Raw genomic sequence first — 22,500 nt, 5'->3', positions numbered from 1 at the left:
TCACACACACACACACTCACACACACACACACAGATATAATGGGTGTGTAAGAGTGAGTCATGGATCTATTTCTGCTGCTGATCTTCTCCCACAGAGTTCATCAGTTTCAGCAGAGCAGGACTTATATTAAAAACACAAACAGCAGCTGATGAGTTTCAGATGAGCGTTCTGCATTCATTACACACTTTTATCTAAACTGCAGTTAATCCATTCAAGGTACAGGATACGTTCATGTATCTGACCCCATGAGCCTCGTGTCCTCTACACACCTCGAACAGCCCTTCGTTCTCCAGACACACTTCATGACAGACACAAACTCTGTCTGCAGCAGATCTGAGAGGCTTCACTCAGTGAGGATGAGTACTTCATGAGTACATACAATGCATTACAAGACATATTATAAGGAATAATGCATGCATTAATACAGCTCCTTTAATATCTCCTCCCAGATCACGGACTGTATGAAGAACAGAGTGAATCATGAGCCGCGACTCACTTGAACTGAATCAATGATCCGATCACAGCGACTCGCCGATGACAGCAGCTCCCAGCGCATATTCCCTCCTCAAACCTGCGAAACACACTAAATTAACATGATTAACACAATTACCTGAGTGATTTATGAATACCAGCCTGATCTAAACTGAATAACACTATCATGAGCGCAGGGTCAGCTGTTTGCACTTTGATCGACAGAAAAGCTGCACCAAACAACACGCTTTAGTAATTAAGAGAGGCTTTAAACTCAAAATAATGCACGTTAATAAAACTAAAACTTCTAAATCCATGCGTCAACAGTAACTTTCACAACAAAATGCAAATAATACAGAAGTGTGTGGTTGATTTCCTCTATTTACTGCTCAGAAAAAGCATTAAACTTATGCAACAATTATTAATTTCTCTATGAATGGGATCTGCGCATAGACTGTATTCTGCGTTGACATATTTGCGTGTGTTTATGATGATAAACTGACCTCCTCCGGTCACAAGCACGACTCAAAGCGCTGTCGGGTTCAGAGGATGTTTTTATGAGGTTTATGATGATCGAGCTGAGGCTTTCGGGATCGATCAGGGGTGTGTTTCCCAAAAGCATAGTTGCTAACCTGTTAGCAACTTAGTTGGTTGGCAATGGGAAATTGTATTGCAGCCAACAAAGTTGCTAACTTAGTTCGCAACTATGCTTTTGGTAAATGCATCCCTGATCAGCTTCTGAAAGTCTGCTGTGAAAAGAGACGCTCCGCCGTGACTTCTGCCCTACTTCCGCGAACGGAGCGCTGACGTCACCGAGCAGCGACCAATCAGATCCGAGCGTCTTCAGTCCACCGAGCCACACGTCACACTTTTCTGCGCGCGTTATATTTATATTGATGAATACGAATATAATATAAACAGTGTCACAGATGCTGTTTATGAGTGTTAAGGTGTAAAATTGTGAAATGTATGCTTCTCAAGGAATATTTACATACATTTGAATGTAATGTTTGCATATATTACCAACTAAAGCATTGTCATATTGTGTTTCTGTTTGTGTAAATATAGTATAATTTGACCCTAACCCTAAGTACTATATTGGTAGGCTTAAACATTTCGTTCTAATATTTTTATTTTATTTTATTATTCTTTGTTAGATTAGTTAAATTAACATGCACCTTTTCTCCGATAAACCGCGCCCTCTAAAAATCTGTCAAAGCACGGCCCCGATATTTTATGTGTGATATTACAAAACAGATTTTTTTTAAAGCAGCATGATTGAATTGCATGTGTATTTATAGTTTATGTGTGCCACTGTAATGTGTAATCCCAGCTAACAGGAAATTAAGAAAAATATTCATATTTAAGACGTTACAAACTGTAATCTCTAGCTTCAAGCTATTCCAAGAAGATAACGTAGTCTTAGCATAAGCTCAGGTTAGAAAAAGCTAGTCTTGCGACAACCTATGTTTGTTTACAGAAGCAACGGAAGCAAAGTCTCCTCTCGGTTTATATTGAAATCCTCCCACATTTTTATTTTCTTCTAATAAAGTTTTAAATATGGAGATTTTTCTTACAAAGACACATCGATTCGCTTCAGGAGGCCTTTATTCACCCCCAGCGCCGTGTGAGACACTTTTTATGATGAATGCGCTTTATTGGACTTCTTTTGGATTATTGAAAAATAACACGCATTCACTGCCATTATAAAGCTTGGAAGAGCCAGGATGTTTTTTAATATAACTCCGGTTGGATTCATCTAAAAGAAGAAAGTCATATATATCTAAGATGACTTGAGGCCATGACCATAACCAGGTGAGCACATCTCTCACTATTTGATTGCTCTAGTCTTTATCCACTCATCATCATCCTCCACCAATCAGAACACACGAGAACACCAATCTTTGACCACAGCTGCTGTGCTTCTGCTCTTGCAGCAGCTCAACACTGGTTTTCTCTGAGGTGGTCGGATCACATCAGATTGTGGTTAATCTTGCAGATCATGACTTATATCTACTCTTCCTCTCCCTGCAGTTTGCTAACATCTTTTGAACTCCCACCTCTTCTGTGGGTTTTATTGTTCTGGGTCTGAATTTGGGCTCCTGGGGTCTCAAAAAAGAAACATTTTCAATCTCCAAGGTGAACGTTATGACAACACACTCCTACAAAAAAGGGTTCATTGGGGTTCTATTTAGAACCATAGGGTTCTTTACTCAACTCCAAAGAACCTTTTATGCTAAAAAGATTCTATAATGACAAGAAAGAACCCTTTTGGCACAAAGATTCTTTAGGCTATTATTCATTCATATATTACATTATTCTGCAACATTTTGTATTTGTAATTTAATTATTGTTTGTAGTAACTTATCACATTTTAATCATGCTGATTTTTGGAGAAAAACTGAAATGGCACTCTTCTTGTGATATTGATTAACTACATAAAATGATATAAATATATAGGGGAGAGTGGGGACAGTTGCAACATTGCTGATTTATCCAATCAGGAATGAGCTGGAGTCATGACACTCCTACTGCACATGCTCAGTATGCCCCTCCTTCTTTCTGGAAGTTTACAGCCACATGTGAAACTACCTTATGGGAGAACTGAAATTCAGGGTAAAAAAGTAACTTTTTTTACAACTAGATTTTTGTCATAATGTCTAAACTGTTTAAGCATTGATCTTTATAGTTTTATAGTTTGAATGTGCAGTTTCTTAGCTCTTAACAGACTTAGGTACAATGTGTTCAAGCTAATTTGTTAGGCTAGCATCACTAGTTTTAAGATGGCTGCCAGGGGGTGGGACAGTTGCAACGCATTGTTGCAACTGTCCCCACATGGTGTTGCAACTGTCCCTTATGACAATAATAATGACAATTAGATATTGCTGTTACATCTGATCCTTTGGAAGTTCCTCCAGTGCACGCAGGGACTTCTGCCTCTTCTGCAGTTCCTCCAGTGCATGCTGGGACTTCTGCCTCTTCTGCAGTTCCTCCAGTGCATGCTGGGACTTCTGCCTCTTCTGCAGTTCCTCCAGTGCATGCTGGGACTTCTGCCTCTTCTGCAGTTCCTCCAGTGCATGCTGGGACTTCTGCCTCTTCTGCAGTTCCTCCAGTGCATGCTGGGACTTCTGCCTCTTCTGCAGTTCCTCCAGTGCATGCTGGGACTTCTGCCTCTTCTGCAGTTCCTCCAGTGCACGCAGGGACTTCTGCCTCTTCTGCAGTTCCTCCAGTGCATGCTGGGACTTCTGCCTCTTCTGCAGTTCCTCCAGTGCATGCTGGGACTTCTGCTGCTACTACAGTTCCTCCAGTGCACGCAGGGACTTCTGCGTCTTCTGCAGTTCCTCCAGTGCATGCTGGTTCTTCTGCTGCTACTACAGTTCCTCCAGTGCACGCAGGGACTTCTGCCTCTTCTGCAGTTCCTCCAGTGCATGCTGGGACTTCTGCCTCTTCTGCAGTTCCTCCAGTGCATGCTGGGACTTCTGCCTCTTCTGCAGTTCCTCCAGTGCACGCAGGGACTTCTGCCTCTTCTGCAGTTCCTCCAGTGCATGCTGGTTCTTCTGCTGCTACTACAGTTCCTCCAGTGCACGCAGGGACTTCTGCCTCTTCTGCAGTTCCTCCAGTGCACGCAGGGACTTCTGCCTCTTCTGCAGTTCCTCCAGTGCATGCTGGGACTTCTGCCTCTTCTGCAGTTCCTCCAGTGCATGCTGGGACTTCTGCCTCTTCTGCAGTTCCTCCAGTGCACGCAGGGACTTCTGCCTCTTCTGCAGTTCCTCCAGTGCATGCTGGTTCTTCTGCTGCTACTACAGTTCCTCCAGTGCACGCAGGGACTTCTGCCTCTTCTGCAGTTCCTCCAGTGCACGCAGGGACTTCTGCCTCTTCTGCAGTTCCTCCAGTGCATGCTGGGACTTCTGCCTCTTCTGCAGTTCCTCCAGTGCATGCTGGGACTTCTGCCTCTTCTGCAGTTCCTCCAGTGCACGCAGGGACTTCTGCCTCTTCTGCAGTTCCTCCAGTGCATGCTGGTTCTTCTGCTGCTACTACAGTTCCTCCAGTGCATGCTGGGACTTCTGCCTCTTCTGCAGTTCCTCCAGTGCACGCAGGGACTTCTGCCTCTTCTGCAGTTCCTCCAGTGCATGCTGGGACTTCTGCCTCTTCTGCAGTTCCTCCAGTGCATGCTGGGACTTCTGCCTCTTCTGCAGTTCCTCCAGTGCATGCTGGGACTTCTGCTGCTACTACAGTTCCTCCAGTGCACGCAGGGACTTCTGCGTCTTCTGCAGTTCCTCCAGTGCATGCTGGTTCTTCTGCTGCTACTACAGTTCCTCCAGTGCACGCAGGGACTTCTGCCTCTTCTGCAGTTCCTCCAGTGCATGCTGGGACTTCTGCCTCTTCTGCAGTTCCTCCAGTGCATGCTGGGACTTCTGCCTCTTCTGCAGTTCCTCCAGTGCACGCAGGGACTTCTGCCTCTTCTGCAGTTCCTCCAGTGCATGCTGGTTCTTCTGCTGCTACTACAGTTCCTCCAGTGCACGCAGGGACTTCTGCCTCTTCTGCAGTTCCTCCAGTGCATGCTGGGACTTCTGCCTCTTCTGCAGTTCCTCCAGTGCATGCTGGGACTTCTGCCTCTTCTGCAGTTCCTCCAGTGCATGCTGGGACTTCTGCTGCTACTACAGTTCCTCCAGTGCACGCAGGGACTTCTGCGTCTTCTGCAGTTCCTCCAGTGCATGCTGGTTCTTCTGCTGCTACTACAGTTCCTCCAGTGCACGCAGGGACTTCTGCCTCTTCTGCAGTTCCTCCAGTGCATGCTGGGACTTCTGCCTCTTCTGCAGTTCCTCCAGTGCATGCTGGGACTTCTGCTGCTACTACAGTTCCTCCAGTGCACGCAGGGACTTCTGCCTCTTCTGCAGTTCCTCCAGTGCATGCTGGGACTTCTGCCTCTTCTGCAGTTCCTCCAGTGCACGCAGGGACTTCTGCGTCTTCTGCAGTTCCTCCAGTGCATGCTGGGACTTCTGCCTCTTCTGCAGTTCCTCCAGTGCATGCTGGGACTTCTGCCTCTTCTGCAGTTCCTCCAGTGCATGCTGGGACTTCTGCTGCTACTACAGTTCCTCCAGTGCAAGCTGAGTTCTCACCTGAGACTGTTAGACCTCACCCCAGAGCAGGACCACGGAAGATAACGAAAGCAAATGGTAGGAAAAAATGCAAATCAGCCATCTTGACAGACACCCCCGAAAAGAAGGCTTTGGAGAGGGAGAAAGCAAAAGTAAAGAGAAAGCCAACCAAAGTTAAGAGAAAACTGACAAAAAACACAATGGAAACAAGCCAACAAACCAAAACCGAGAAGAAAAAGCATACATAGAAGGACAGTGACTCTGAGAAAGAAGGCGATTTTTGTTGGGAGAGCTACTCCAGACCAAGCGAGGTGTGACTTCAATGTTGGCAGTGCAAGGCATGGGCTCATGAAGCCTGCACTGATGGTGGTTCCATTTACGTTTGCCACAATTATGAGTCAGATGGGGAATTGTGAATACATGATGCTATGAAATAAACAGTTTGTGTTCTTTTGGTGGTGTTATAAAATTGTTAGGGCCTACATTAATCAGTTTGTGGGATTTACAAAGGTGTTACATGGTTGTGTACTTGTTTTTTACTTTAATAAGTTAACTCAGTGAACTCTGGTCTCAAATAAACTAAAAAAAGATTTGAAAAATGATGCCGAAGTATGAGTTTTATTACATCTAAATGACTGTTGCAACTGCCCCTCGGTACTGTTGGGGACAGTTGCAACATTTTTCAGGGTCCATTTAAGTACAAATTACTTTCATATTATCACATGTACACATGTTGCAACGGTATGGGCAGGTAGGTGAAATATATGGGTTTAATATATATATATATATATATATATTTGTCTTTCTAATACAAACAGTCGCTGAGAAACTGAAGGAAATGTAAAAAGTGTTGCAACCGCCCCCACTCTCCCCTACATTTTCTAACCCCCATATCTTGAATTTTGTGATCATTCACATGCATTCATAAATGCATTTGAATACACAGAATAATGCAGTGAAAGAACGCACTCAAAATGCACATGCGCACTAGTATGACTTCATCATGTAACATTACATTAGCCTAGATGCGTGCACTTTTTAGGCACGATTTGACTCAAATGATTCGCGATCCCCAAACTGACTCAAATGATTCGCGACCCCGCTTTGAACTCCCGAACTGACTCAAATGATTCGCGAACCCGCTACGAACTCCCGAACAGACTCAAATGATTCGCGAACCCGCTACGAACTCCAGAACTGATTCAAATGATTCGCGATCCCGCTCCGAACTCCCGAACTGACTCAAATGATTCGCGTTCCCCAAACTGACTCAAATGATTCGCGAACCCGCTTTGAACTCCCGAACAGACTCAAATGATTCGCGAACCCGCTACGAACTCCCGAACTGACTCAAATGATTCGCGATCCCCAAACTGACTCAAATGATTCGCGAACCCGCTTTGAACTCCCGAACTGACTCAAATGATTCGCGAACCCGCTTTGAACTCCCGAACTGACTCAAATGATTCGCGAACCCGCTACGAACTCCCGAACTGATTCAAATGATTCGCGATCCCGCTCCGAACTCCCGAACTGACTCAAATGATTAGCGATCCCCAAACTGACTCAAATGATTCGTGATCCCGTATCGAACTCCCGAACTGTCTCAAATGATTCGCGATCCCGGTCCGAACTCCCAAACTGACTCAAATGATTTGTGATCCCAATGATTCAAATGATTAGTGATCCCCAAACTGACTCAAATGATTCGTGAACCCGCTCCGAACTCCCAAACTGGTTCAAATGATTCACGCTCCATACCCTGAACTCCCAAAATGACTCAAATGATTTGCAAACCCGCTTTGAACTCCCAAACTGACACACATGAATCACGCTCTGAACTCTATTGGCTTAGTTATCTAATTTCATTACATTTACTGATTACTAACTTTAAGTTACGAAAAGTATGTTGTTAACAAATAAAATATCAATATTTCCATTCCGAACTGCTTTCCACGTCGAAACATCCACGAACAAATGATTCGCGAACCCGCTCCGAACCCCCGAACCCCCGATCCCGCTACGAACTCCCGAACTGATTCAAATGATTCGCGATTCCGAACTGCTTCCCACCTCGAAACATCCACGAACAGGGGTGACTGGCCATCTGTGTGATCTGGAGAAAGGCCGGTAAAAGTGCGACTTATAGTCCGGAAAATACAGTAAGTATGGAACATGAGAGGAGAAAGAGTTACTTGCTAGGGATGATGTTAGGAAGTGATATTCAGGTTGCTACATTTTTAATGTTTACAGCAGTTAAAACAGCTAAATTTCAACATTTTAGCTGTAAAATGCCACATGCAGTAGCTAATATTAAGAAATATTTTGTTTTTACTTTTAAAAATGTTGGTAACGTTACAGTTAATGCTTACAAACTTTGAAGATTTTGAATACAGAAGTTACATTTGTAAAGGTGTATTTTCATTTAGATCTGGTATTATTATTTGTGCAGTAAGATTAATTACTGCATAAATTAATTAAGATTATTAAGTAATAAATTCATTTTAAGACAGCATGGAATAGATTGTATAATATGCTGTTATTCCATGCTTGGAATAAAACCTTTTTTTTTTAAAATCCATTTCATAATTTGTTTATTCAGGTTGAGTTTAGACCAAGAGCAGAGAAAGACACTCACCCCAGCTCAACTTTAAATTACTTTTAAGCGCCCCAAGTCAGATTTTAATTTTTTTGTCAATCCACCCTGAGAAGAAGACAAAATACCTGTCAGTACAGAGAGTGTTTAAGTTGAGTGTTTAAATCAACAGTACACAAAGATGGCGCAGACAGACTGTTGTCTAGTTTCCGCGTGCCGATTGCTTTGGGCCGGGTTTAGTCAAAGTCCAGGGCCGTTTTTATTCCCAGTCCGTCCCTGCTTGAGGGTGAGTAAAACATGAGGTGATTTTCATTTTTTGGTGAACTGTCCCTTTAAGCGATCTTGAGCAGACCTCTGGAAAACGTTCTTCCAGTAACATTAATGTTTGTTCAAATTTATCTGGTCTTTAATAATGTTCTCTAAACGTTATTTTCTGAGACATTTTAGTTGTTTCAGAACGTTCAGAGAACATTCGAGAGTAACGTTTCCATGATGTCTGCAAAAATGATAAATGGAATGTTTCCTTCATATTCGCATAACAAAGAAAACGATTTTTTTTTAAAGAACAGGATGTTCATGGGAACCTTAGTTAGCAAAACGTTCCCTATGTTAGCGTGCTGGCACACAGCTGATCTCACAGATAGATGAGGACTGACTCATGACTCAGGACTGATGATGATTTCTAATTTGTGTTCTGTTTGTCTGTGGTTTCCAGCATCAGTGTGTGTGCAGGGAGCGCGCATGCGCGGGTTCACCGGGACGCGCAGCTCGAGATTCTTCAGCATCTGGAGGAAAACATGCGAGCATTGACATGCGTGATCTTCCCGAGAGGACAACCGTGACCCGGTCCGGTTCGGAGAATGTCCGGGTGCGCGGCGGCGGACGCGGACGGAGGCGTGAAAAAAGTTAAAGTCAAGCGACAGATCAGGTGCATCGTGAAAGATCTCGAGCACATCTTGGGAGACCTGAAGGATGTGGCGAAGGAGCTCAAAGAGGTGCGTGAATACGGCGTTATAAGCGCTGATGATGATGAAGATGAAGATGAGGTGCTCATCTGATGTTCATGTCCATCGAGGCCTCGTGTAAACATGACATTTACTGTCTCCGATGCTCGACAGCATCATTCGAGGGAATCAGAATCAAAGATTCGACTCTTTTCTGACTCGCGTGTTTGATGTGATTGACAGCTGTCATTCATTCAATCATTCATTCAGTATTCATGAGTACACTGGGTCTCTCAGATATGAACTAATTACAGAAATCAGAAATCACAATAAAGCAGCAATATTCTATTTTTTATATTAAACTAAACATTTGCGCTCTATAACAACCTTTAATTATAATCTTCAGGCATTACAGCCGTTTTTATCAGATTACAACTGTGTGATAATATAGCGATGATATAAACACACTTCACGCAGTCAAGGTCTGCTACACGTCGCTTTAGGAGACAGAAACTGAACAGAAATATGTTATAAGAGCCTTCTTTCTGAATGTTTCCTGATATCACACGTGCATCTCAGAGACGTCTGTGTGACGTCACGTTTACATCCGCAGGACGGGATCACATGTCAAATAGAGTTGAGATGTCTTTAAGATGATTTCGAATAAATGTCAAACTGACATCTTCGAGCAGATGAAGCGATCTTCAACAGATGTCCCTGCGCTCTCTGGCTTCAAATGCACGTTTTTAATTGTTTTCTAAACGTTTTTTCTTGGTTACATGAACATTAAGGAAACATTTCATTTTGCAAACGTTACAGGAATGTTACATTCTGTTCAGAACACTCCTACATGTTATAACGTATTGAGAACATTATTAAAGACCAGGTAAACTTGAACAAAGGTTGTATTAACGTTACCGTTTCATAACAAACGTTCTTCCAGTGATGTTAATAGAACATTCTTTCCGAGTCCAGTGGTCTTCTCAAAACGTCAGCACAAAAAATATAATAAAAATATATAAAAGAAATGTAAAAAAGTATGCATGTGGATGTAGTCGCAGATTAGAGTTATTAATTGAGTTGTTAAATATTTCCTGGTTTTGTTCAGAATTAGGCTTGAGTTAGGGTCAGTGTTCATAAGTGTACATTATGGAAACGCTTACACATTAATTCTGTGTACATTTATGATGGCAGCAGGGGATGAGCTGCTCATTTTCTGTTCTGTAAGTCTGTTCGGTTCAAATGCATCCACATGCAGCTTTATGTTCTTTATGTTGAACTTCAGAGGTCATTTATGACTTATGCCTGATTATTCAGATATTGATTGAATATTGCAGTTACATAACGACTCGTGTGTTTTCTGGATTCTTCTGCACGCTCATCTGATGTTGCACGCTGAGCTCGTCTCACACTTGACTCTCGCTGGTTTTCAGGTGGTGGAGGAGATCGACTGCTTGACCTCTGACCTCCGTCTGGAGGAGGCTCTGATGGACAGCTCCAACAGCAGCTCCAGCAGCAGCATCATCACGGCGTCCAGCATCAAAATCTACCCCGAGGAGACGCTGTTCAGACCCCCAGCCGTCCTGAAGAGACCCTCGGCGTCTAGAGCCCAGGAGATCCCAGCCAGCGGAGTGCCGCTCAGAGACTCTCTGGAGGAGAAAGGTCACGCCAGACACTGTGCTCAGACCACGAGGGAGCGCGTGCGCTTCAGTGAGAAGGTCCAGTATCACGGCTACTGCCCCGACTGTGACCTGCAGTGTGACGTGGACAGCACAGATCTGCACTTACACACCGCCGCCAGACCCAGCCCCGTCCATCAGACGCTCGTGCAGAACGGTGGACTCGCGTTCTCCTCACAGAAACCACAGAAGACCATTTTACGCAAGTCCACCAGCACCACTGTTTGACGCAGACTGAGGCTGAACTTGTATTTCTGTTTGGAGAGACGCTGTACGACAGAGGAAGGGTAAGAGCAGCAGCCGTTCATCAGGCCTTGCCTTCATCATTCAAGAAATAATTCAGCCGGAAGTGATCAGGATGAGTTTGTGTCTTCATCAGGTTTGTAGAAATGTAGCACTGCATCAGTGTCTCATCAATGGATGCTCTGCAGTGAATGGGTGCCGTCAGAGTGAGAGTCTGATAAAAACATCACAATAATCCACAGCACTCCAGTCCATCAGTGAACATCTGGAGAAGACAAAAGATGAAACACATCCAGCATTAAGATGATTTTAACTCAAACACATAGAGTCTATAATCCATAATAACACTTCCTCCAGTGAAAAAGAGCATCTGCTGTTGTCTCTCACAGATCTGTTTAAACGCTGCTTGATCTGTGCAGATTTCTCTCCTGATTCAGACCAGAACACTTTTTCACTGGAGGAAGTGTGATTATGGATTATAGACTCGTGTTTTAGCCAAAAGCTGAAAACATTTTGATGATCGGATTCATCAGGTTGTAAAAGATGTTTAAAAAAAAAAAAAAAAAAGTTTAGAAACACTATCATGGATTTTATTTTTTGCTAGTTTTGGAGAAAATTAGAATGAAAAACAGTATATTTATTGTTGTTTACGTTCACCGCTATCAACTTTGATGAAAACTATGGAAATGTGAAAATGTTCATTAAATATCAGAATTATTTCAGCAATGAGATGAAAACATCAGAGATCATGAAGATATGATAGCAGATGCAATTAATTCACTCAATACAGCATAAAAGAGTTCATTACTTGACATAAAAAAGATTTACTGAAATAAATATACACTTTATTTCAGCCAGTTTCTAAGGCAACACAATATAAAAAACATAAAAAATTAATTACTTGAAAAAAATTTTTTTAATTAACTGAAATATAAATTTTATTTCAGCTGGTTAACAAAGTAACACAAGAAAAAAACAGTAAATAAAACAATATAAAAAAATACTTGAAATAAAATGTTTTTTAATTAACTGAAATATAGATTTTATTTCAGCTAGTTTCCAAGGCAACACTATAAAAAAAAATAATTACTTGAAATTAAAACAATTAACTGAAATACAAATTTTATTTCAGCTAGTTAACAAAGCAACACAATTAAAAAAATTAATTGCTTTAAATCAAGAACATTTCTAGTTTCCATGGCAGCATTCCTCATATTTGTAAATAACTAAAGCTTAATATATATATATAAAAATAAATAAATAAAAAAACAAAAAAATCTGAAAATAAATTCTAATTCAAAATCTGAACCGAGAGATTTGAGGAGATTGTGAAGAGCAGAGCTGTTGTGAAACACAGTTTGTGTGTGTTTGGAGAGAAGCTCATCTGCAGATCAGTAGGAGGACAGAAATCAGTATTCGTCTCCTACACAGCAGATCTCATTTCAGCTCCTTCTGTCTGTGTCTGCAGGTCTCTCACACTCCCATCTTCTTCCTGACAGAAACACCCGAGGAGACTGACAAAACCAGACACATAACAGACTCACGCTGACCACAGAGTCTTCTGTGTTTTTGTAAAGAAAGCCTTCAGATACAATATGCATATTTTTGATATTTTCTAAGATGATTTTAAAGAAGTCACACGGTAGATGACGGAAAATGTATTTATGTACTGATTAAAAACATGAAGTCCTCTGCATCTGAACGTGTGTTTATTGAATGACAGATGTGTGTGAGTTTGAGCTGAGAGTGAATGCTAGTCTAACCTGACCTCTGACCTGTGAAAACACTGATGTTTTCCTCATCTCAGCATTTCTTTTAATATTCAAAGAACATTAGAATAGAGATTGTTCTTCTTGTGATTATCATGTTATTTAAGAGTTGCTTGAAAATGTAGGCCTATAAAGCACATGACGAGGATGTTCAGAGAATGCTGGTCTCAGCAGTGATTATATGAGTTTTTAATGGTTAGTGAAAGTGTGAGCACATCTCAGGTGTGTTGAGCGAGCAGAACGTCCCGCTGGTGTTTTACAGTGGCTGATGTTTCCATGTTTTTATACGTCCTGTCCCGTCTCATTAGTGCAGATGAAAGTCTTCAGATCGCCGCCACACATCTGCAGCTCATTGAGACGCCGTTATATTCACAGCACCTTGACTTTCATCTTTAAAAGTGTCTCGTTCAGGAGGTTCTCCGCTTTCACTGAGCTGTTGAGTTGAGTGAATCTGCTAAGCCCTCAGTTAGCTGCTAGTCAGTCAAACTGGTTGTGAAGAACACAGAGGTGTCTGTAGAACACATGCATCACGTGATCCTCGATGTGAGCTCTGAGGACACATGTGGCGTGAGACCAGTGTTTTATTTGAGTTTAATGAGCAGAGGTCATCCTCACACACGCAAACACGTTTAACACACAGACGGAGTTTCACTGCTGCTGTTGTTGAGGACAGAAGAAACTTCTATCAGCACCAGAACTCCACAAAACTCATTTCAGAGAGTGATGAGAAGATGACAAACAAACACCACGTTCTGCTCCTAAAAGAACACAGTCGTAGGATTTTACTACTACCTTTGATTAAAAATAGACGCTCAGTAGAAAGCACTTTATAGATCATCCCTTCACTGGTTATTATTTCAGAGAAATCTTACTTTGTAAACACAGCACAATGACCCTTGAGGAAATAAACAATAAAAGGTCATTGTGACTTCAAAATAAAAATCTCAGTTCAGAATTTTTGTTCACAATTCTGACTTTATAATTTGCTATTCTGAGGGGAAAATATAATTTTCTCAGAACTGTGGAAAAAAGTCTCGATTGAAAGTTTTTATTTTTTCTTCTTTACAAAATATTGATTGACTAATATGTGTGAGAATAAATGACAAATTTACGTGAACATAAAGACCCTCTTTTCTCTTTAGTTTTTATATATATCTCAGTTTTTAATTGGTTCATGCATCAGCAACATTTTACAAAGTATTACATGTATTAAATGGATCATTTATTTAAAATTAACAAGATATTTTGAGCAAGATATATATATATATATAAAAAGCGTATACTGGTAACTAACCAGTGACTTTCATTGAATGCACATTTCTCAAAATACCTTCTTTTATGCTCCACAGAAGAAAGTATTTCAGGTTTGGAAGAAAATACAAGGTTGAGTTAATCTTTGGTAAATGATCCATTTTTAATGATTGTACTAATGCAAGTGAGCTCATATGTAATTAAGCAATGTGTTGTTGTGTAATCTATCATGAGGTTTTAAATGTTACCAGTGTAACTCAGAGCCTGTGGAACTCGTGCACGCGCAGCAGCTTCAGCAGCTCCTCCTCATCTGATCTTCATCTGATCTTCATCTTCACTCATTCTGCTGCACCGGGAGCTCGAGGCGCGCGGATCATGGCTCGGTTCGGTGTGGTGCTGCTGTTTCTGTCGGTGTTCTCTCAGCTTCACCGTGGATCGCAACACGCAGCAGGTGCGCAGCGCGCGCGGACCCGATGGAGAAATAACGGGCGCGCGTATCAGCTGGTGAGTCCGGGGTCCCGGTACGTGCCTCCGGGGCGAAGAGAGGCGAGCGGAGCAGAATCCGCGCCGGTTTCCGTGATCACAGACCGACAGAACACCAGCGCGGACTCTACTGACCGGATGGTGTCCGACGACCCCTACGACCCCTACAAATCCGCCAGGAACGGTCCCTATAGTCCACACTACAACTACTACGACTCGTACTACAGACCCAGACCGAGAAGCGCGCTGAGGCACCACGGATACGGAACCAGATACTTCCAGAACGGTGAGAAGTGCGTGTCAAAGAGTCTTTGAGCTCATGATGAGGATGATGATGATGATGAAGCTCTCTCTCGTGGATGTGCACAGGTCTCCCGGATCTGGTGGTGGATCCCTACATGATCCAGGTGTCCACGTATGTCCAGAGAGTGCCCATGTACAGCCTCCGGTGCGCGGCCGAGGAGAACTGTCTGGCCAGGTGTGTTTCAGAGGAACATTCCCTTCTCCTCCTGAAACTGTCTCGAGAAGCTTACATCTCAATGTTCTCTCAGCATCTAAAACATGCATTTTGTACATCTCAAGAACGTTTCTTCTGGGTTATGTGAGCGTTAGAAGTTTGAACATTTTATTTGAATGTCTAAAACACCAATTTTTATAGGCTACTTAACGTTTTTTTTTTCTTGTTTATGTAAATTTTTTGAAAAACATTCTATTCTGTATTTTGGAAATGTTATCTATCTATCTATCTATCTATCTATCTATACAGTTTATACAAACATTAGAGAAACATTCCTTTGTATCATTTTGAAAACATGAGAACATCTGAATGCTCTCTTAACATTTAGAACACCCAATTTTATATCTAAAGAACGTTTCCTCTTGGTTATGCAAACATATACATTTTATAATTTTCAAACCATTATGAAAATGTTATTTCTGAGTGTTTTCATGCTTTCAAAACGTCCGGTGTTTTATTGCATTAAGAACGTTTCTTCTTGGTTGTGTGAACGTTAGAGAAACATTCCATTCTATCATTTTGAGAATGTTACATTTGAATGTTCTCTCAACATCTAAACTCCCATTTCTTTATGTTTAAAGAACTTTTTTTCCCTTGATACGAACATTCTATTCTAGATTTTGAAAAATATTATGAGAGCATTCTATTGTTATTACTGAAGAATATTATTGAGAACATACAGACGACCTCGTGAGGAGGTTTCGAGAACACTGTTCTAAGAGCATTTCTGTTGAGCAGTCAGTGAAATCTCCTCTGTGTTCCTTAGTTCTGCTGCAAACGCACGAGATTACGACACCAGGGTTCTGCTGAGGTTCCCACAGCGCGTGAAGAACCAAGGAACCGCAGACTTTCTTCCCAGCAGACCGAGATACACCTGGGAATGGCACAGCTGTCACAAGTTAGGAGAAATTTATTTATAAGTTATTCATAGCGTGATGCAAAAGAAAATATCTGAATGTACACTAGTTTTTAAAAAAATTCAGCAAGGATGTGTTAAATCGATCAGTACAAATATTTATTATGTTACAAACAAATCAATGCTGTTCTTTTGAACTTTCTGTTCATCTGTGAATCCTGAAAAATTCAGTCCGTTTCTACAAAAATATTTCTATTTATATATGTGACACTGAAGACTGGAGGAATGATGCTGAAAATACAGCGGAGCATCACAGAAATACATTACACTTTAACACAGATTCACTCAGAAAACAGCTGCTTTACATTAGAATAATAATTCAGAATTTGCATTGTATTTTTGATTTAAAAATGCAGCTTTGATCACAGAAATAAATTACAGTTTAACAGATATTCACATAGAACACAGATATTTTAAATTATATTAATATTTCAAAATTTTACTGTATTTATGATCAAATAAATGCACTTCTGATGAGCAGAAGAGACTAATAACCCAAAACCGTTGAATGGCGAATAATCTGCTCCTGTTCTGAATAAGAAGAGATGTACTGTGTGTGTGCTGCTGATGTTGTGTTGTGCTCAGTCACTATCACAGCATGAATGAGTTCTGTCATTACGACCTGCTGGACTCCAGCACACAGCAGCGCGTCGCCGAGGGTCATAAAGCCAGCTTCTGTCTGGAGGACACGTCCTGTGACCCCGGACACTACCGCCGATACGCTTGCACGTCTCACACACAGGTGTGTAAAAACCCACAAACACACACTCACACACAGCACAGACGACAGAGACAGTGTGATTATTCTCCATGGCAGGGTTTGAGCCCCGGATGTTACGACACCTACAGCGCAGACATCGACTGTCAGTGGATCGATATCACAGACGTCCAGCCGGGACGCTACACGCTGAAGGTCAGAGAGCCTCCACACGAGCTGCTGATGCTCTGAGGATCTTCTCAAGGGTCTGATGTGCTTTATTTCAGATCACAGTGAACCCAGGCTTCCAGGTGCCAGAGTCGGACTTCAGTAATAATGTAGTTCGCTGTGACATTCACTACACCGGAAATTACGCGCACGCATCCGGCTGCAGCGTGACGCCGTAAGTGACGCGCTTTCTTCATCTTACCTGAAAGAAACCAGCTTGTGTGTCAATCCTGCAATCCTTCTCTCCACAGACACTAGGACTCGAGAGAAACCAGGAGCAGTGAACATCATTTTCAGATTAATGTTTGATATTATCTGTATACTTTGTTCAGCCTCTTTTCAGAGGTGTTGCTGAAATTATAAATCCCTTTAGTTTAGGAGGCACAAACTTGAATAAACGCAGATGAGAATATGTTTTCTTAATTTTCATGTGTTCTTATTAATTGAGTGACGAGGAATATAAGTGATCATCAGAGCTGTGGGAATATGAATATATGTGTTTCATTAGTCTTTTTCCTTAACTTGGACCTTCATAAGGTGTGTATTTGGTTTAGTGCTTTGCTTTATTAACCATATTCTGAGGACAAAGTTGAAGCCAGAAGTGAATTAATCTGAGAAAACATCCCAAACTGTCCTCATCTGTAAATAAAATTAATACAATGAATTTTTTATTAATCATTAATTAAAATTAATCTATCATTTTTTGTTATTAATATTATTTGATTAAAATTAATCTTATTGTTTCTTTAACGAATCCAAACTTATCTTAATTTAATTTAATTTAAATTCATTCCTCCAGTCTTCAGTGTCACGTGATCTTCAGAAATCAGAATAATATGTTGATTTACTGCTCGAGAAACATTTCTGATTATTATCAATGTTGAACACAGTTGTGCTGCACGATATATATATTTTTTGGAACCTGTGATACTTTTATCAGGATTATTTGATGAATACAGTGAAAAAGAACAGCATTTATTTAAAATAAAAATATTTTCTAACAACACCCTTCAAAAGTAAATTTTTTCTATCTTTTTTAAAAATGTTTTTGTTCAGCAAGGATGTGTTAACTGATAAAAAGTGATAATACAGATTTATATTGTTAGACTTTTATAAGTTCTACGGGTGTGAGTTGAATCGTGCCCAGATCTTCTAGAGAATGATTCATGAAGGGGATGTTTTTACGGCTTGAGTTTGTTTGTGTCTGTCGCCCTCTGCTGGCGCATGCGTGTGTCTGCGTGTGCGTGAGTATGTCGGGGCCGCGCGCGCTGAGGACGCTGAGGGAGGCGCGTGCTCGTGTCACATTCTTCAGATGATCCGCTAATCGGCAGAAACACAGACAGACGAGCGGCGAGAGACAGACAGCAGCGGGCACGAGGTAACGTCACGGCAGACACACGCACAACATCCGACACGAGAGACCGAGAGACGCGCGGGAAACCGGAGAAACACGGAGAGAGCACGGGAGATGCTAAAGCTAATGCTAGAAACAAAAGCCACACACACACACACACAGAGAGAGAGAGAGAGAGAGAGAGAGAGAGAGAGACACAGACAGCAGCATCTCCGTCATCTCATGTATATCCATCAGCTTGTTTTGTGTTGGATGTGAAACATGAGCATAAAAAGAAAGAAAAAATAAAATTTTCTTCATGATTCTGCTTTTATTAACAGCTCCATCACTTATTCTGGAAGCAAAAAAAATATTTATGAATTTTCTCCGAAGTGTAAATAACTTTCATATGCTGGTTAATGTTAATCAGTGGTTAAATAGATACTTCATAGTTTAATTAACTCACGTTCAGCTCTGATAGCCACGCCCACAAACCCACCATCCAATCCCGTTCTGATGTATGAGCCCAAACCCCGCCCCCTACACTCGGAGTGACGTCACACGAGTGTAGTACAGTATTGGACCGTGTGACCCTGTAATGATGGAGTGTGTGTGTGTGTGTGTGTGTCTCAGAATGCTGGCTGAAGATGGACGTTCCTGAATACCTGGATCTGGACGAGATTGACTTCACTGATGATTTACCTGTGAGTTTATGATCATTTATTATTATTATTATTATTATACCTGTTTAAAAATGCTGTATGGATCTTCATTCCACGTGATCGTATCATAGAACACGGACTTGAAACATTTTTCATATTAATCTGTTGTCTAGTATAGGGGTCGACCTTTATTATGCGATTATTACAGATCAAGTAGATCAATAATAAACATGTATATCTGGTGTAAAAAATGAAAATTAATATCAAAACTGAGAATAACAAGGGCTGTGACTTGATGAAAATGCTTTTAAATAATTTTTGTTTTGAAAATGATATTGATAACCATTAAAAAGCTTAATACCTTTTAACTAAGTGTTTTAATTTGATTTGTTGTTATCTCAAAATTGTATTATACAATATTTAGTAAGCATTTTATTTTTTATTTAAATGTAAAATTTTTGATTAAATACAAAGTGTTGTTATTTTACAATTATTTCAATTTTTCATTTTTATTTCTTAAATATTTTTTTTAATAAGTATTTTATTTAGTTTATTTTTTATTTTACACCTATTTATTAATTTTTATGCTTTAACTATTCTGTGATGCTGGTTAATGGTCACATGACATGCTGCTAAACAAATAAGATATTTCATGTTTCATAACCCGTCTGATGTGTGTCCCGTCTCAGTTCAAGAGCATCCCTGAGCTGTGCCGAAGACACGATGGAGCGAACGACGAGAGACAAGGTACTGAAGAGCTTCACATCTATACAGGAGTCACAACATTTCTATTGCCTTCTATAGAACTGCTTCAGAACTGAAGCTCAATTCAGATTCTCATTTGTTGAACTTTTCAACATGACACTGTTAATGAACTCTAAACTGAGCTGAATTATGACACTACTGGCTTCTGTAGAATGGCTTTATAATTAAAAAATGAATTCTGAATCAGCTTTTGATTTGTATGATAATTAGCTCGTGAGACTCGTTTGGCAAACACTGCTTTAGTTAAACAGTTTGATGTGGATATTAAAATTATGAATATGTATTTATAGAATTATTGATTCTGTTATTTTCTTAGTGTTATTTTAATCAGTTTCTTTTGTAAAATTTCAGATTTTAATATTTCTGATTTGATTTTTGTTATTTTATTACATAATATAAATTTATCTTTTATTTGATTTTTTGTTTTTATTTTAAAATGATTAATTTATAATTATTTTAACATTTTTATGCTGTGAAGCTGCTTTGTAACAATCTATTTTATATTTAAAAAAATCTTATTTTAAAATTTCTGATTTGAAAAAAAAAAAATTACATTTACATAATATAAATTTCTCTTTTATTTGATTTTATTGAGTTATATTTTATTTTAAAAATGATTAATTTATATTTAGTTTCACTTTCTTATCTATTGGTGTGAAGCTGCTTTGTTTTTTATTTTAAGATTTATTTCAAATTTAAATATTTAAGATTTAATTATTTTTTTTTATTTTTTTTTTTGCCCGTGTTTTATTGTGTTTGCTTGTTTTTTTATTTAAAAAAAATTAATTTATGATTACAGGTGCTGGTCATATAATTAGAATATCATCAAAAAGTTCAAAAATTTCCATTCAAAAAGTTAAACTTGTATATTATATTCATTCATTAAACACAGACTGATATATTTCAAATGTTTATTTATTTTAATTTTGATGTTTATAACTGAAAATCCCAAATTCAATATCTCCAATACAAAGAAAGGATTTTTAGAAATCTTGGCCAACATGTAAAGTATGAGCATGTACAGCACTCAACACTCAGTTGTGGCTCCTTTCCCCTGAATGACTGCAGCAATGCGGCGTGGCATGGAGTCGATCAGTCTGTGGCACTGCTCAGGTGTTATGAGAGCACAGGTTACTCTGATAGTGGCCTTCAGCTCTTCTGCATTCTTGGGTCTGACATATCACATCTTCCTCTTCACAATGCCCCATTGATTTTCTATGGGGTTAAGGTCAGGCGAGTTTGCTGGCCAATTAAGAACAGGGACCCCATGGTCCTTAAACCAGGTGCTGGTATCTTTGGCACTGTGTGCAGGTGCCAAGTCCTGTTGGGAAATGAAATCTGCATCTCCATAAAGTTGTTCAGCAGCAGGAAGCATAAAGTGCTCTAAAACTTCCTGGTATACGGCTGTGTTGACCTCTGACCTCAGAAAACACAGTGGACCAACACCAGCAGATGACATGGACCCCAAACCATCACTGACTGTGGAAACTTTACACTGGACCTCAAGCAACGAGGATTGTGTGCCTCTCCTCTCTTCCTCCAGACTCTGGGACCCTTTCATCAGAGAACATAACTGTGGTCCACTCAGCAGCAGTCCAGTCCCTTCTGAAGCGAGACGCTTCTGACGCTGTGTGTTGTTCAAGAGTGTCTTGACACAAGGAGTGCGACAGCTGAAACCCATGTCTTGCATACGTCTGTGTGTAGTGGTTCTTGAAGCACTGACTCCAGCTGCAGTCCACTCTTTGTGAATCTCCCCCACATTTTTGAATGGGTTTTGTTTCACAATCCTCTCCAGGGTGTGGTTATCCCTATTGTTGTACACTTGTTTCTACCACATCTTTTCCTTCCCTTCGCCTCTCTATTAATGTGCTTGGACACAGAGCTCTGTGAACAGCCAGCCTCTTTTGCAATGACCTTTTGTGTCTTGCCCTCCTTGTGCAAGGTGTCAATGGTCGTCTTTTGGACAACTGTCAAGTCAGCAGTCTTCTCCATGATTGTGTAGCCTACAGAACTAGACTGAGAGACCATTTAAAGGCTTTGCCGGTGTTTTGAGTTAATTAACTGATTAGAGTGTGGCACCAGGTGTCTTCAATATTGAACCTTTTCACAATATTCTAATTCTCTGAGATACTGAATTTGAGATTTTCCTTAGTTGTCTGTTATAATCATCAAAATTAAAAGAAATAAACATTTGAAATATATCAGTCTGTGTGTAATGAATGAATATAATATACAAGTTTCACTTTTTGAATGGAATTAGTGAATAAATCAACTTTTTGATGATATTCTAATTATATGACCAGCACCTGTATATAAGGAGATACCCGTGACTCGTTGCAGAGAGTGTGAACGCAGCTCGTTGGGTTCTGGGTGATTTCGATGTTCACATCAGGACGGGTCGCTCTCGTGTGTTTCAGCTCCGTCCATCAGCTGGGCTCGTAGTGCGGCGTCACACGGAGCGGGAATCAAGCCCACGGGCATCGCTGATGTCTACAGCAAGCTCCGGCCGGTCAAGCGCGTGTCTCCTCTCAAACACCAGCCGCAGGAGACCGAGCCGGAGAGCGAGGGGAAGAGCGGCGAGCTGACCGCAGAGATCAGCAAAGACAAGAGCAGAGACCTGCTGATGTTGGGAGAGCTGGAGCACTACGACCTGGACATGGACGAGATCCTGGACGTGCCGTACATCAAGTCCGGTCAGCAGACGTCCAGCCTGCCGCGAGAGAAGAGGAGCGCGCTCACACACTCCGAGAGCATGAGCCACGGGACACACTTCTGTGTGCTCTCTCCCGTCAGCTGGCCACACATCAGGAAGTCCAAGTCTGTGGATCAGGACTATCTCAGGACAC

The 22,500-nt window shown here is 40.9% G+C and overlaps 3 protein-coding genes across 4 annotated transcripts in view; all 3 read left to right on the top strand.

Moving 5' to 3' along the window:
• Window positions 1-8,633: 8,633 nt before the first annotated feature.
• On the top strand, window positions 8,634-12,276 carry LOC132139423 (protein Largen-like). Its single transcript, XM_059547771.1, has 2 exons — window positions 8,634-9,162; window positions 10,545-12,276. The coding sequence occupies exons 1-2, from the start codon at window positions 9,028-9,030 to the stop codon at window positions 11,016-11,018; spliced, it is 609 nt and encodes a 202-aa protein (XP_059403754.1). The 5' UTR covers window positions 8,634-9,027; the 3' UTR covers window positions 11,019-12,276.
• A 2,046-nt stretch (window positions 12,277-14,322) lies between these two features.
• On the top strand, window positions 14,323-17,184 carry LOC132139419 (protein-lysine 6-oxidase-like). 2 transcript variants are annotated; one of them, XM_059547765.1, is made up of 7 exons: window positions 14,323-14,822; window positions 14,906-15,014; window positions 15,820-15,951; window positions 16,555-16,711; window positions 16,787-16,882; window positions 16,954-17,069; window positions 17,146-17,184. In XM_059547765.1, exons 1-7 carry the CDS (start codon window positions 14,429-14,431, stop codon window positions 17,150-17,152), a joined length of 1,011 nt encoding a protein of 336 aa, XP_059403748.1. In that variant the 5' UTR covers window positions 14,323-14,428; the 3' UTR covers window positions 17,153-17,184. The 2 variants fall into 2 exon arrangements, with proteins under 2 accessions (XP_059403748.1, XP_059403749.1); XM_059547766.1 differs by lacking the exon at window positions 17,146-17,184 and having other exon boundaries at window positions 16,954-17,073.
• A 935-nt stretch (window positions 17,185-18,119) lies between these two features.
• LOC132139418 (synphilin-1-like) overlaps window positions 18,120-22,500 on the top strand; it is a 16,304-nt gene continuing 11,923 nt past the window's right edge. The window contains exons 1-4 of the mRNA XM_059547764.1: window positions 18,120-18,272; window positions 18,861-18,931; window positions 19,579-19,636; window positions 22,072-22,500. The exon at window positions 22,072-22,500 is cut by the window's right edge and continues 173 nt beyond it. Coding sequence (XP_059403747.1) covers window positions 18,875-18,931; window positions 19,579-19,636; window positions 22,072-22,500 — 544 coding nt within the window. The 5' untranslated portion in view covers window positions 18,120-18,272; window positions 18,861-18,874. The remainder of the gene's footprint in view (window positions 18,273-18,860; window positions 18,932-19,578; window positions 19,637-22,071) is intronic.

This window comes from Carassius carassius, unplaced genomic scaffold (assembly GCF_963082965.1).
Source record: "Carassius carassius unplaced genomic scaffold, fCarCar2.1 SCAFFOLD_70, whole genome shotgun sequence".
NCBI classification, from domain to species: domain Eukaryota; kingdom Metazoa; phylum Chordata; class Actinopteri; order Cypriniformes; family Cyprinidae; genus Carassius; species Carassius carassius.
Note: the sequence above shows the minus strand (reverse complement) of the source record. Positions and strands in the feature narration are given on the sequence as shown.